At 41.9% G+C, this 16494-nt stretch overlaps 1 protein-coding gene across 2 annotated transcripts in view; it reads right to left on the bottom strand.

Annotated features, from left to right (window-relative positions):
• The window catches only part of LOC133655805 (ras-associating and dilute domain-containing protein-like), an 88180-nt gene that overhangs the window by 38669 nt on the left and 33017 nt on the right, over positions 1-16494 (bottom strand). For both annotated transcript variants that reach the window (XM_062056323.1, XM_062056324.1), the window contains 5 exons: positions 14229-14522; positions 13747-14151; positions 12439-12476; positions 12185-12348; positions 3824-3936 (listed from right to left, as the gene is read on the bottom strand). In XM_062056323.1, the coding sequence (XP_061912307.1) occupies positions 3824-3936; positions 12185-12348; positions 12439-12476; positions 13747-14151; positions 14229-14522 (1014 nt within the window). The remainder of the gene's footprint in view (positions 1-3823; positions 3937-12184; positions 12349-12438; positions 12477-13746; positions 14152-14228; positions 14523-16494) is intronic.

Here is a 16494-nt window from a genome sequence, read left to right as displayed (position 1 = left end):
ACAACACACACACTCACTCAGCCCAAAGGACCGTTCACCTAACCCAAGGTTCATAAAGCTTGTATATTTAACCAAAGTTAAGTACATGACACGCACGTACGGGCAAGCGATCAAATGTTTGGAAGCGCGCGGGTGGCACCTGATATTCAGCTGGGAATGACTACAACAGTAAATAAACACAAGACATATATATACTCTATTAGCCACAACACAACCAGGCTTATATTTAATATGCCACAAATTAATCCTGCATAACAAACACCTAAGTGTTTGTTATGCTAGCTCCTAGCTCCTAGCTACTAGCTCGAGCTAGTTATAGCAAGCGATCAAATGTTTGGAAGCGTACTCACGGTATCGCGTCTGCGTCTGTTAACGAAGTCAAAGTCCTCCTGGTAAGAGTCTCTGTTGTCATCCTCCAAAGGCGTTTTGAACCGGAAGTGTGGCGGGAAATTTAAAATTGCACTTTATAAGTTAACCCGGCCGTATTGGCATGTGTTGCAATGTTAAGATTTCATCATTGATATATAAACTATCAGACTGCGTGGTCGGTAGTAGTGGCTTTCAGTAGGCCTTTAACTTTGTATGGACTCATTGATCGTTTACAAACTGAGTTCGGAGACGAAGTGACGCCAGAAAGACCATGCCCACACAGGAAGTGATGTCAGAAAGAACACGCCACAGCAAGCTTCATAATAAAGCGGTTTCGTAACTCGGAGCTAACCACTGGAAATATGAAGGCGAGTCACCCAGACATGCCTGTGTTTCTCATTCTTCTACATGTACAGACGCTTGTGGAAATCACACATGAATACCTTAAGAGAAAGCAATTGCAGCTATTTCGGATACAACACTTCTCAGACGGCAAGAGAACTTTCCAATGTCCGGCCGGGTCAGCTGTGTTTCTACTTAGCGAAAAACTTCATCCATTTGTCGAAGGAGAGACAACGAGAATGCGAGCTCCAGTGGATGTGATAAAAAAGGTGGTGTGTGTTTTGTATTACCTGGCCGTCAAAGAAAATGGCAAACGCATTTGAACTGGCAAAGCAGACTGTATCAGTTATTGTCCGCCATGTATGTCGCGGACTCAACGTCTAGGTCCAGAGTATATAAAGTCACCAAAAACAAATGGACAATGAACGTGAAGGCAAAAGAGTGACAAGTGTCCTGACCAGATATCTAGATCCCTAGATTGATTGATGTAAAATGTTCTTTATCACATTGTTTACGTGTCTAATAAAGATTTGATTAATTTATGACGGCTCAGGTGTGATTCACTACAAAAGGGCCCCACAGCACACTGGATTCCAGTTAATTGAAATACCACAACACTGGATATTGTTCAGATAAGTTACATTTAAGAACACACAAAGCACCACTGGAGGTGACTATGATGTGCGCATTTTCCGCGCATGCGTACTAGGTTGTGTTGCGCTGGCGGACGGAGGGGATCTTAAAAGGTGGCATTGTTGTGTGGACACGGATAAGGTTAGGTGGGATTTACCCTGGTTAGTGTAAACGGGGCCTTATTCACCAGGCACTCAGGTGTGGTAATGGCACACTGGTCTGGGACAGCGTAGTCTTTGTGCCATTTGGGGAAATAATCCATAGCCAAGAGGACATAGAGGTCCTCTCTGTGATTAGAATGGGCCCCAACACGTCAACAGCTAAACATTCCATCGGCGACCCCACCTGGTACTGCTGCAAGGGCGGCACAGGCTTTACAGAGATACACTTGGAGCGCCGTGTCTTGACAATAGTAGAATCAAGATTGAAGACTTTGGAGGTTCTTGGTGCCTTGAAATGGCCGTAAACAAGTCGGAGCACTTGTTATCACAGCATGTGGCGAATCCGAAGCTGGAAAACATTTCAGCTTCTCACGGCGGTCTGCCAGTGGCAGTGGACGAGACGGATTGGACCACTGTCAATACAGTAGTTTGGTCGCCAAGTCCAACATGGAAACAGATGCTGGTCGCTGGCACCACCCACTTTTGGACAGTGGTGTGCCGTCAGGGCCAACAAGGCCTTCTCTGCTGGCCTAACGTAACCAGAAATCATGATCATAATTAAAGATAAAAATTATTTTTTTATTTACTTTGCCTAAATATCTAAGTATTCATATTCTCTTCATGTCATATTATGCTCGCTCCAGTGCTGTTGTTTTAAGTTAGAGTTTGTATCCAATCAGAATTCAGCTAGCTTATGTTGCCATGCTGTCCAAAATCTGCCCGAGGCCTTCAGAATGAACAATGCGGGCGTCTGTGCACTGTAAGTGAACGGGGACATAGATTTGATTGACAGTTGCGATAGCCAATCAGATCACAAGTTGTTGTCAGGAAGGCCTTCTAGATGGCCTCACGTTGAACGTGACATTTACGCGTCCTGTGGTTGGATACTCACCGCGACCATTAGCGCATGAATTTGAGAACACAAAGTTGAGAGACAGTTGCGATAGCCAATCAGATCACAAGTTGTTGACAGTAGCCTATCTAAGTAGCCTGATGTTAACGAGACTCTGATTGGATACTCACTTGTCATTCCAAAGTAAGTATCCATTCACAAGTTTCAATTTAGCATGAAGCAGGAAGTGTTGTGCCGTAGCACAGAAGGAGAACAAAACGGTGATTAGGTGGCAGATATATATTCGCAAGGCCATTTTCAGGACGGATATTTAAAGAGAAACTACATCTTGTGAGACGATGTCGGCCAACCCCGGAAGCTAGCTCAGCTGTTCTGGCGATGAAATGGGGAAATGCTCGCCATTTCCACTCGAATAAGAATACAGCGTCGAATAGGTCCTACAAATTGGGAGTTTAAATATTTTATTTTTTCACTTTTAATATGTTTTTTGCAATTTTAATTTTGACAGTACCACATAAGATATGTTTTAATTGCCGATGCGTTTTAATTGATTTTTAAATGCGCCAGAAAATAACCCGTTTTGTACACTGTTGATGTGGTTCAATGCGCAGTAGGGCATAAATGCGTTCCCGCATAGTATTTCTCCAGCAATTTTTAGAGGTAATCATTGAAGTCGGACATCACTGAAGGCCTAGGTGGGAAACGCACAGCCCGCCACTGCTTTTGGACGTGGCCAAGGAGAGGGCCAATGTCTTCAGAGCATCATTGTCGTTTGCGGCGACAGAGAGCACTATAAATGTGCTCTTTTTATAATTCAGGCACATCTTCGAAAACAGCAAGTCATCAACTTGACCAACTATGTTACTCATGGCGCAATTAACAATAACACAAACATAGTGTATGCTGGCAAACACTTCCCCAACACACTACAAGATACAGAGCTGTCAAAATATAAGATAAAAGACTAGATTTTAGGAAAAATACTAAAAACTAGTGACATTAAACAGCTGCATGGACAGATCATTTTACTTAATACATCCTAAATTTGACTTTTAATCTAGAACTAAGTATTTTATTCTGAAAACAAGCATTATTCAACTTGCAATTCTTAAAGTAAGCATCCTCGAGATGTTGCAGAATCTTAAAACACCATTTTATATCGGAAGAAAACCCAAAAGATCATATCTGGACAGTTATTTTCTGAATTTTAACATTTTCATAGGAGAAGAAGAAAACTATAATTGTTCATGCTAAAAAATAAGATTAGTCAATAACTAAAAATGAGTAAATGGCTCTTAAAACTAGGGACATTTCTAGAAAAAACATTTTACATCTTGGCAAATAATTTGCAGTGCACTGTCTAAACACTCTGCTTTACCTTGAGCCTAAATAAGAAATGTTACAACAATCACTTCAATAGCATGTAATCACATGACCAAAAAGTTGAATATAACTTAGTTTGCACCTTGGTAATGTAGTACACACACTGCTGGAAGGTAAGCATGATGACCTCCTCCAGGGCGGCTATCGTTTCTTCACAGGCTGAACGAAGACAAGACAGCTTTAACCCCAGCACGTCTGGGAAAATAAACAATAACACAATTGTTATTATAGTTGACACACGTTAAAGGCCTGATCTACTACGATTCTAAAAAAAACACGCTAAATAGCATGTACAAACCATAACATGGTATGTACTAGGGGTGCACAAAAAAATCGATTCACATCCGAATCACGATTGTTATTCACCTCGATTCTAAATCGATAATTAATTTTTGAAAATCCATCCATCCATCCATCCATTTCCTACCGCTTGTCCCTCTCGTGGTCGCGGGGGGTGCTGGAGCCTAACCCAGCTGCATTCGGGCGGAAGGTGGGGTACACCCTGGACATGTCGCCACCTCATCACAGGACCAACACAGATTGACAACATTCACACTCACATTCACATACTAGGGACAATTTTAGTGTTGCCAATCAACCTATCCCCAGGTGCCTGTCTTTGGAGGTGGGAATCGATTTGAAAAAAAATATATATATATATCATTATTATTTTTGTTTTTTGTTTTATAATAATCTAATTTTTAAAAGACGTTTTTAGGCCATCTCCATGCAACTAGGAGGAGCTTTTCTAACCTGTAACCGGTTTTGATGATGATATCGAATCGTGTTGGATCGAGAATTGATTCTAAATCGAATCATCACCCCTGGAATCGGAATCGGATGGAATTGTTAGGTGCCCAAAATTCACCCCCCTAGTGAGTACTATTAGTAGGTGCGCCGCAGTGTTGTGATGGTGCATCTGGTATGATCCAGTTGTAAGAAAGAAAATACATGTTAATAAAGTTATTGCATATTGGAGACATATTAATAACATATCTCCAATGTGAAAAAACCCAAATGCTATTAATAAAAAAAAAAAGGCAAACAGACACCAATACAAATCAATTGAATTCATTTTAATCACAATATTTAATCAAGTTATCCAACAGCTATAAAATTATATAATGGCATTGCTGAACAGACGATAAGTCAAATATTTGTATTTCTGACAGTCAAAATATGTTGACACGCACATGGACCGTCTATTGTTGCATAGATCACCTCCCTACAATGACCGCGGCCTTACCATTTGTGCGTAACTGTGCCAGTTTACACGCACCTTCCAAACAGGCTAAATAGAGACGTAAAAGCAGCAGCTACCAACAGTTTCATGATAAATCACATTGCTATTACTAAATAATTGTACTCTGATTGTCAGCATATATTCTCCTTTCACATGCTAAATTGATTGGACTCCTTATTTTTGCTCATTTAAGGCATGCAATCCTATGAACACAAGCTTAGTAGATCAGGGCCCGTATTCCTAATGATTCAGAGAATCCTCTCAGAGAACTCCTAACTTAACCTAAAAATTCCGAGCAAGGAGTTTAGGAGTGATTCCAGAACATTCTCCAAGAACTCTGAGCAAGGAATGGACAGAAACTCGTATCTGAGTGAAGTGTGGTTGACCCCATTGCTTTGTATGGTCATTATTTCAAAAGCTCTGATTGGTTGATCCTAAAAGCAAGATAAACAAAATATACTTTTAGTGATAATGGGCAAAGATGATGGACACTCAAATCGATAAAACTAATCATAGAATCAAATTTTATGAAGACTGTAATTGTAAATAATATTTCACACGAAATAAAATATCTGTTAAATGAATAGTAAACTATACTTAAAAATTATCCTCCAAAATGTGTGAAAACATAGGCCCACTTACACAGTATACACATAGTGATATTATAGTTATATCTATTTGCTCATATTAAATGCCATGATAGTAATTTTTGCACGTTCAACTTTGAACATTTCAACGAAAATTTGGTATTTAAGAAGGTCAAATGGCTCATCTTTTATCAATGTCTGTAATTGCTGAGCAGCCTATAAGAAACAGTGTTGGTTGGCTTTCATTTCAGTTGGCATTGCATTGTGGCGTTGGCTTGGAGAAGTGTATTTCTAATGAGATTAACCACAACCACGATTTCTGCACGATCCAATCTGTAGCATTTCATTAATTCACTGTCATCCAGTGTTCGGTCAATATCTCTCCTGCCTCTTCCGTCGCCCATTTCTCCTCTGCTTTGGGAACTCCTATAAGCAGCTTAAAAGTTATCTCCCCTGCTCTTAGCAGATCTCACTTTAGAAGCTCTCTTAAAGGGGTCATATTATTTTGTTCTACATTTAAAACTTCCTTGTGGTCTACATCAGTGGTTCTCAAATGGGGGTACGCGTACCCCTGGGGGTACTTGAAGGTATGCCAAGGGGTACGTGAGATTTTTTTTTAATATTCTAAAAATAGCAACAATTCAAAAATCCTTTATAAATATATTTATTGAATAATACTTCAACAAAATAAATGTTTAGAATTAAGTTCATGAATCCAGATGGATCTCTATTACAATCCCCAAAGGGTGCACTTTAAGTTGATGATTACTTCTATGTGTAGACATCTTTATTTATAATTGGATCACTTGTTTATTTTTCAACAAGTTTTTAGTTATTTTTATATCTTTTTTTCCAAATAGTTCAAGAAAGACCACTACAAATGAGCAATATTTTGCACTGTTATACAATTTAATAAATCAGAAACTGATGACATAGTGCTGTATTTTACTTTTTTATCTCTTTTTTTCAACCAAAAATGCTTCGCTCTGATTAGGGGGTACTTGAATTAAAAAAATGTTCACAGGGGTACGTCACTGAAAAAAGGTTGAGAACCACTGCTCTACATAATGTAATGATGGGTTTTTGGTGAAACATTTGCATAGATTTTGTATTACACACCAATTTAAGCCATTTTTTGCTACCTTTTAAAACAGTTTGTTTTGAGAGGAGGAGTTGTTAAATGCAAATTAATCCTCCTCATCACACCCCCTTAAGTTGAGTGCGCATTCGCCCCCCGCCTGGTAGGAATGTTTTGTAGTTTTCTTGCTTTTATTGTGCACTATGGATATCGGTGACTGCCAGCAGCCATCTGTTTTGAGTGACTTTCATCACAACACAACATCCCAGATGATATAGCAAGATCAGCGGCTCATCGTGTTTTATTGCCGGCACTAAAGAAGGAGGAGATGCAAGCGGACGAGAGAGAGAATTGAAGCCTGGCTGACGTAGCGGTTGGAACTATAGGCTGGCTAAGGTTAAAATTCTACAGAGGCTGTAACTTTCTAATGCTAGACCCTGTATGTGTACATGTGTATATTGAAAATAAAAGGCTTTTCTATTCTATATCATGTAAATAATGGCTGCTTTGAGTTGTAAACAATGGAGGCTCAATACTATAAACTAAGCTCTGAGTTACGAGCAACATCGCAAACAAAATAACAAATTATATTACTTACTTGTCCTTTACCAAACACAGTAGGCACTGATCCAATTAAAAGTAGTTTTTAGGCAAATCATTCTTTATTTTTCCAGAGGACAGTGATGCTATTGTTTTGCAGTAGAAGGCTAAGCTTGCGCCACAACAACACAAACTAACATTGCTAACACTTCTAACCAACTGTTATCATTTACCATTGGCATAAAAAGTAGTCACCGAAACTGCCATTAAAATGACAATTCATCTTTATACTAGCGCAGGTTTCTGAAGCAAGACTCTTCGAAGTGTTTTGCACACACAAAGAGAGACTTCTTCCGAGCTGAAGGTGCAATTCCAGAAATCAGAAATGTAAAAGTAAGGTACTTTCTTACTTCAGATGAGGATAAAGGTTTGTGTAATGACTTCTGCTGGTAAAGCAACTAACATTTTTGGTCATTATGTCGTACAATGGGAATTGTGTACAAATGCCAAACAATAAATAAAATGGCAGTCCCACACAAAGACCTTTGGGTAAGCCTTTACCATATATAGAGATAAACGCAGACGTCACATGTCTGAAAAACGTCACAGGACTGACAAATTCCAAACAGACCACTTGGAGGAAGTAGAAAGGAAGACAAGATTGTTTTATAAATATCTCTGCAATGCCTCCACGGTTTGATTTAAAATCTTCAGGACTTATATACACATACCAAATACATATATACCAAATACACATGAGCAGGTAACATCAGGAAAAAGTTGGTTTTGTATAGTAGGGCCCCTTTAAGAGCTAGGATTCTTGAAGAATAGCGTTTCTTTAGCTGGATGTACTCTTTACTTTTAGGGGAAATCCTAAGAACACATAGTGATTCTGGGAAATTTCTTAAAATTTGGCCACTTGAAGCATCTCTTTGCACTAAGAATCCCGAAAACACAGAGTGAGATGTTCTACCTCTTGTGCGAAACACGAATGCATAAAATGACTTAACACATTAAAATGAACAGTGAACGTGAATGGAAGACCTGACGGATAAAATTTACGGGTGCGCATCATCAGTAGTGTTCCTCTGGGTCATTGGATGTTTCGGCCTTTAACACTATACACCCTCTCCAGAGGCGGCCAGCTACAGGATGATCAGACCTTAGCTTGCGACCCAAGCCCAATTAGCCATAAAAGTCACCCTGTTGGCAGACCTATCAGGGAACTATGCATGGCAGGGGAGTCCGGTTCCCTGAGTCAGCTTTGCCTGACCGCATACCTCCTGATGCACTAGTTGGGGGCCCAATTGGGGTCATTCCTCTTCAGCCAGAGCCACCGGCTGCTCTTTTCGGCTGCTTCAGATGCGGCTTTGATGGCTGTACGCAGGCACTGACCCCTGACTCCCAAGTCCCTCAGCAGTTTTGCGGTAGAGGTTCCCACAAAGCCTCTGCACCCAACGTCCACAGGGCGGACTTCAGTATTCCAGCCGCGATTTTGAGCTTCCGCGGCCAGCTCGGAATACCGCAAATATTTCCTCTCATATGCCTCCTCCATAGATTCCTCCCAGGGTACAGTGAGCTCAACAATGAAGGCCTTTTTGTGGGAAGTGGACCAGAGCACTAGGGCAGGCCTCAAAGTGGTAATGGCGATCTCGCTGGGGAAAATCAGCTGTTTGCCAACATCTGCCAGCATCTTCCAGTCGCGTGCTGGACACAGCTGACTTCTCTCTGACGGGTTAACGTTGCGCCCGGCAACTGTGACCCCTTCACGGACAAAGGTAGTTCTCCATGAGGTCTTAGATGTTGGTGGTGGTAGTGCATTGATGTTGGATCGTTTTACCTCCAGAATCTTAACGAATACAGCCCCGTCAAGTTTGCATGTGTTTTAATATAACCGTTAGTAGATCAGGCCCTTATAGGCCAGTGACAATGCCCCTGAAAATTTGAGATACCCCTACCGGAGGTAGAACAAAATCTAACAATGTTTTTCCTCATCTCTAAGGTCTCCCATATATGAAATGGGTTCTGGTTACAATATTTTACTGCAAACATTGTTAAATTGATACATATTGTCATACACCCCAAACTTAAAAAAGAACAAAAATACAGCCTGGCCGTATGGGAGTTAAGCCATATAAACTTATGTAGATTAATAACACAAGCTCTGACAGCTTTGAAACTTGGCATAATTGTGGTCAGGAAGTTGCTTTACCTATTAGAAAAAACTGGATGTGAATATCTTGATGTGTGTAACATATAGAGACCTATGAACACTTGCCTAAAATAAGCGGACATACAAAAAATGAATATCTATGCAGAATATTCTCATTTACTTTGTAGTTGCTTTGCCAGGGATTGTCATAAACACACACATCATGGCTTTTTGGAAAGATGGGGCTGTGCTGAATCCAGTGATACCAAATATATGAATATAGCATGTATAGTCAGTGTGTTACATCACTAAGTGTATGAGGTCTCCCAAATGAAAGAAAGTGAAACATTGACACATGGTTGTGATGAATCCAGCAATGCCAAATATGTAAATAGTATGCATAATCATTCATCACTAAATATGTAAACTGTCCCAAATAAAAGAATACGTTGCATTGCATAACAATGTATTGTACTGTACCGTTTGACATCACCGGGGGATGAGGCACACAGCTCAGCAATAGCACACAAAGGAGACAGGTGACAGGATTGTAGTTTGGATGATCTTTTTATAACTATAACTTAACTTCACACAGTACAAATTAAATTACTGTTTCAAATCAAACAAATGTTCATCAAACAAAACACTCTGAGGAGGAATGAGCCCTCTCCTCACGTTAAATCAAACAAATGTTCATCAAACAAAACACTCTGAGGAGGAATGAGCCCTCTCCTCACGTTAAATCAAACAAATGTTCATCAAACAAAACAATCTGAGGAGGAATGAGCCCTCTCCTCACGTTAAACTCCCCAGCTCTTTGGCTGGTGTTCTTCATGGGCTGTTTTTGGTAGCCATCCCTGTCACTCATCCACATTATCATCAGTGACAAAGTGGGTCATATTTGGGCACTCTGGGAAAGAGCAAGAGCAAAACTCAGTGCAAGTCAAGCCCACTGAAAGACACTGGCATTTGCTGGTTTCATTGCATTTTCCATCTTTACAGTACAGGTGGGTGATGTCTCGAACTTCTTTAGGTGCTGGTGCCTTCTGAAACATGATAGGTTCAATGGACCCATCCTGTCTGAGCCTCCATCCTCTACCAACTGAGTTCCAGAGATGAGGCTTGGCCTGATGGCTGTGACGCCAAACTGCTGTTTGGTATAAGGCTCTTAACACATGTTGCTCAAAGGCATCTTCTGTTGGGGGTAGATTTGCTGCTGAAGAATCCGTGGTAGATGCTAGTGTGTACCTCAGCTCATCTAGGTTGGTACAAGGACAGCCATTCTCCTTTTTCTTTTGGCCATACAGGAGGGCATATTTTCTTGCCACAGGCAAAGCTTCGCCTAGATTTCCAGACAGTCCAAACTTGGCCATTTCCTTTAAGTCAGTCAGATGGGTCTTCAGTCTTGTGAAAGCAGTGGTCTTTCCAATTCTGTACAAGCTGCTTGTACCATCGCAACCCGTGAGGGCGTGGCATGCAGGTAAACACTCACAAAGAGCTGCTCCAAGACTCTGAGCAATTGAACAAACTGGGACAAATCTTTCCTTTAGGCCATGTCCAGAATGCATGAAGACTTGTGAGGATCCAAACATCCCTTTGCTTGCATAGTACACAAGCAGAAGCAGTACGTCTGTATCGTCACATTTGACAATGAGACAAGAATAGGACTCCACAAGGTGTATTGCATGTAACACCAGCCTTGTGTCAGCCTCCTCCTGGTCTATTTAAATTTAAACTGATTCTACTGGATATTTTTTTCCATATTAACTGTATATGGTGTCATGTGAAATATACTAGTATTTAATGCATCATAAATAAAGAGTAGCGCTTACCTCTAGTGACTTACTTTGCAGTAACATTGAATCGGTCAACATTCTTGTCACCATTGATAATGGGCTGTGGAGACTTGATTATGTTGAGTATGAGCTGTGTGCCCCATCCCCCGGTGATGTCAAACGGTACAGTACAATACATTGTTATGCAATGCAACATATTCTTTTATTTGGGACAGTTTATATATTTAGTGATAAATGATAATGCATAGTATTTACATATTTGGCATTGCTGGATTCATCACAACCATGTGTCAATGTTTCACTTTCTTTCATTTGGGACACCTCATACACTTAGTGATGTAACACACTGACTGTACATGCTATATTCATATATTTGGTATCACTGGATTCAGCACAGCCCCATCTTTCCAAAAAGCCATGATGTGTGTGTTTATGACAATCCCTGGCAAAGCAACTACAAAGTAAATGAGAATATTCTGCATAGATATTCATTTTTTGTATGTCCGCTTATTTTAGGCAAGTGTTCAAAGGTCTCTATATGTTACACACATCAAGATATTCACATCCAGTTTTTCCTAATAGGTAAAGCAACTTCCTGACCACAATTATGTCAAGTTTCAAAGCTGTCAGAGCTTGTGTTATTAATCTACATGAGTTTATATGGCTTAACTCCCATACGGCCAGGCTGTATTTTTGTTCTTTTTTAAGTTTGGGGTGTATGACAATATGTATCAATTTAACAATGTTTGCAGTAAAATATTTTAACCTAAGAACCCATTTCATATATGGGAGACCTTAGAGATGAGGAAAAACATTGTTGGATCTTGTTCTACCTCCGGTAGGGGTATCTCAAAAACTAAAGCCCTTTTTGACAGTTAGTCACTAGCCTATTAGTGTATTAAAGTTGTAACACTTCTCACTTGTAACCAATACTTCTGAACCTTTAAATATATAAATACTTAACCAGACCTTGACCATAATCAAAATATCCAGTATTTAGCAATGTCAAATAAGGTCATCATGAAATAATGGCTAAAAATGACTCACCCAAATTTCCCTCCTTCTCGCTTTGTTCTCTTCCATCTTCATTGTCTTCTGTGGTTCTCCACTCTAAGATGAGAGGCAGCTGGTACTGGATGAACTGGAGTATTTCTAGGCTGTTTGACATCCATACCACCAGGGGAAACAGTCCTGATATAGTGTCACCGAGGCTGAAACGAAACATCCAGACGTAAGTGACTTTATGGAAGAGCTGTTAGCGTTTACATTAATGATGGCTAGAGTGAGAAATTAGAGCTTACATTTCCTTTTGAACAGAAGCTAATTCATTGGTTTGCTCCTGAAAAATACAGTGGAAAAAAATCGGTAAAAGTTTGTTGACAGAAATGAATTAATTCTATGGAGGAGACAATTGTAGAATGTAACCTTTACGAGCGCTAATAGTGAATAATCAGAAGTCAATGTGTGAAAGTTTTAATGCTGAGTAACTGTAGAGTAAGAACTAAGAATGTGCTGATCGATCGGCCACCGACCAGTATCATCGCCATTGCCAAATGCCGATCATGAACGCAGATCTTCTCTGGCTGACACTGGGTTTATTTTAGTCCCGTGACTGACAAGCGAGGCAGCACAGTGGGACAGGGGTTAGTGCATGTGCCTCACAATACGAAGGTCCTGAGTTCAATCCCGGGCTCCAGATCTTTCTGTGTGGAGTTTGTATGTTCTCCCCGTGACTGCGTGGGTTCCCTCTGGGTACCCCGGCTTCCTCCCACCTCCAAAGACATGCACCAGGGGATAGGTTGATTGGCAACACTAAATTGGCCCTAGAGGTGTGAATGTGAGTGTGAATGTTGTCTGTCTATCTGTGTTGGCCCTGCGATGAGGTGGCGACTTGTCCAGGGTGTACCCCGCCTTCCGCCCGAATGCAGCTGAAATAGGCTCCAGCACCCCCCCCCAACCCTGAAAGGGACAAGCGGTAGAAAATGGATGGATGGACTGACAAGCGGCTAACAGGTAAATATGTGTCTCCATACACAGTGTGGAGCTGCTCCCCTAAGCTAATACTATTCTGACAAACTACATTTCTTACTTGCTTGAGTATTGTCAAGTAACATTATCACTGGAGGACGAGGGCAAGCAAGTAGAAGACATGCTAATAGTTAAGTTAACCGCCAATCTAACTTGAAACAGCCCCAAGAAATAAGTGCTTGGTTGAGTTTAAGAAGAGTAGATGGAGTAAGCAGAAATTAAGAGATTAATATAAGTTAGAGAGAGGTTAATATAACAACTGTTGGTGTGTCAGCATCGTCGTAGTCAGTACACAACATGTAAGAGGGTTATAAATTTGGTAGTGTCAGTTTATGGTCAATCGGTATTGGTGTTGGTATCAGCCGATCTCAGTCATGGATGATCAGAATTGGCAGCATAAAACCCTAATCAAGACATCCCTAGTAATAACCACTCTTGCTGTCAAGCGGGTTCCACTGATGTTTGATTAACTGTGTCAACGCTACCTTTCCTTTTAATTCAAGGACATCTGAAAATATGCATTACAAGTTATCCTCTTTAAAACTGCCAGATCATTTTCACCTGCTTTGGCTGCTACTCACCCACATGGCACTCTCAACTTCACTTGTAATAAGCAGCAGAAGTCTTCGTAGGTCTGGCGTAGGGAGGCGTGATGAAGAATATTGAATACACATGCAGAGCAAAAATGCAACAGTCAGTGGTGGTCTGTCTTTCACACCGCTGCTTCCCATAGCAATTATTTTTTTCACAATGCAATGCTCATCCTCAGCCTGATAGTTCAATGTCAGACACAGGCCCTCTGCTGATTTCAGGGATGGGGGGGCCCTTTTTAGGGAATTTAACATATCATGGCCCTGGAGGTCAATGCAGGTGTCGCAGAGTATCCCATCTTTTGTCTGGCTTGTTGTCGCAGATGTGGCGTATCCAAATAACCATGGGACTGATGACGCACTGGGATCAGTAGCAGCACTGTCCACTTCTTTTTGCTAGAAAGAAACAAGACAAAATGTAATCTATATCATGTATTGCCAATGTAGTGTAAAAATTAATATTCTGTTTTTACCTTGTGTACTAAGGGATCTTTGAACAAAAACAAGTAGCTTTGTCCCAGGCCAATGACATCACCAGGGTTAAGTTCTACTTTGTCATTCAGTGCGCTGCCATTCCTTATGACCACAGCATCCGGAAAAGGGTATAGTACTGTAGGTCCCCCAGTACTATTACGATGAAAACTGCAGTGTTTAGGAAGTATATCTTCAGCAAGGAGGCTGAAGTCCACCTTTGAGGTATGTTCGGTTTGTCCATCTTGTCGCCCTATTACAATCCTGGGACTCATAAGTAGGTAGATGACAAAGTCCTACGGGGAAAATTGAAGACAGGAAAAAATGAAAGAAAGTAGCATACATTCAGTTTTTTATGTCAAGACAGTCACCATGGTAGTTAAGGTCTCGGCAGGACGTCAGAGCATGTAGGCCCTGTTGAAACTGCGGCTCTTCACTCACCCTACAGACACACCAGTCTATCCAGTCACCAGCCAAAAGGTGCAAGCGCTGTGGTAAATACAATTCTTCAAATGTGCCGCTCTGCACAAGGCTTGGTAGGCAGCCCAAGGCTGCCTACCAAGGCTTGCCGTTGCTTCTGATCACTACTGTTAATCCAGTCCAGTCAGGTAGCTCTTCCCCGCCAGTCAAAAACTTCAAAGATTCTTTGTAAATGTCTCCATACATGCAAGATATACGAAAATAACCACGTTTCTGTTTCTCTCTCACCCTGTACTCTGTAACATTTTCCAAGCAGGAGGAAAGAGTGGACTCTGCGTCGACACCGGCCGCCAAACAAATTGTCATTTCAAAAACAAAAAAAGGAAAAATTACATTGCGTGTTGTCTCCACAAAACAGAAACACTTACAAATATTCAGCAAAACAACTTAAGTCCAAATAGGGATAACAGAAACAAGTCTCCAACTCCGACAGGAGTCTCTAATCTCTGGTTAACCTGTCCCTGGTCTTGGCAGGCTATGTAGGAGCTCTGGCCATTGACGGCCTAAATCTCTCTCCAGTTCCCAGAGCCCCACCAGGGACTTCTGGGAGCTCCTGCTTGGTCAAGTTCCGAAGGCTATTGACATGGTACACCTCGCCGGTCACGCAATGTCCTGCTAGAGGACTCCCTTGCAGCGCTGCCAGGTTTACAAATGCTGATGCCTGGGTCCGCAGATACTGAGTCCGCTGTGATGCTGTTGTGGATGCTGGACTCCTCCAGCTGGCAACTTCCTAGGACCTCCTGTATTAAAAGTTGCATGAATTTCCTACAATTGAGTGCACTTGTTGGAGTTCCTCTGGCGACTGTCTGTCCACTTCCCCTTTTAAATATGCAAATTATATTGAAAATTGCCATGTTCCTGAGATCCCACACTCTGCACAAGCAGAATTCACCGACAAAGAGTAGTAGATGCTTCTTGCTGAAGTGAATGTGATCCGAAATATTCTCTTTCCAGCCAACGAAGGAGGGTTGAGTGAGATAAAGTGTGCAAGACTGTCAGTGATGTGGAGTCAGGGAAGCACACACAGGAACAAATAAATAAATGGTACTACATCAGGAGAAGGTGAAGAAGAAGATGCCATCCATCCATCCATCCATCCATCTTCTTCCGCTTATCCGAGGTCGGGTCGCGGGGGCAGCAGCCTAAGCAGGGAAACCCAGACTTCCCTCTCCCCAGCCATTTCGTCCAGCTCCTCCTGGGGGATCCCTAGGCGTTCCCAGGCCAGCCGGGAGACATAGTCTTCCCAACGTGTCCTGGGTCTTCCCCGTGGCCTCCTACTGGTCGGACGTGCCCTAAACACCTCCCTAGGGAGGCGTTCGGGTGGCATCCTGACCAGATGCCCGAACTACCTCATCTGGCTCCTCTCGATGTGGAGGAGCAGCGGCTTTACTTTGAGCTCCCCCCGGATGGCAGAGCTTCTCACCCTATCTCTAAGGGAGAGCCCCGCCACCCGGCGGAGGAAACTCATTTCGGCCGCTTGAACCCGTGATCTTGTCCTTTCGGTCATAACCCAAAGCTCATGACCATAGGTGAGGATGGGAACGTAGATCGACCGGTAAATTGAGAGCTTTGCCTTCCGGCTCAGCTCCTTCTTCACCACAACGGATCGATACAACGTCCGCATTACTGAAGACGCCGCACCGATCCGCCTGTCGATCTCACGATCCACTCTTCCCTCACTCGTGAACAAGACACCGAGGTACTTGAACTCCTCCACTTGGGGCAGTGTCTCCTCCGCAACCCGGAGATGGCACTCCACCCTTTTCCGGGCGAGAACCATGGACTCGG

The sequence above is a fragment of the Entelurus aequoreus genome, linkage group LG08 (genome assembly GCF_033978785.1).
Source record: "Entelurus aequoreus isolate RoL-2023_Sb linkage group LG08, RoL_Eaeq_v1.1, whole genome shotgun sequence".
NCBI classification, from domain to species: Eukaryota; Metazoa; Chordata; class Actinopteri; order Syngnathiformes; family Syngnathidae; genus Entelurus; species Entelurus aequoreus.
This window is presented reverse-complemented; position numbering and strand designations above follow the sequence as displayed.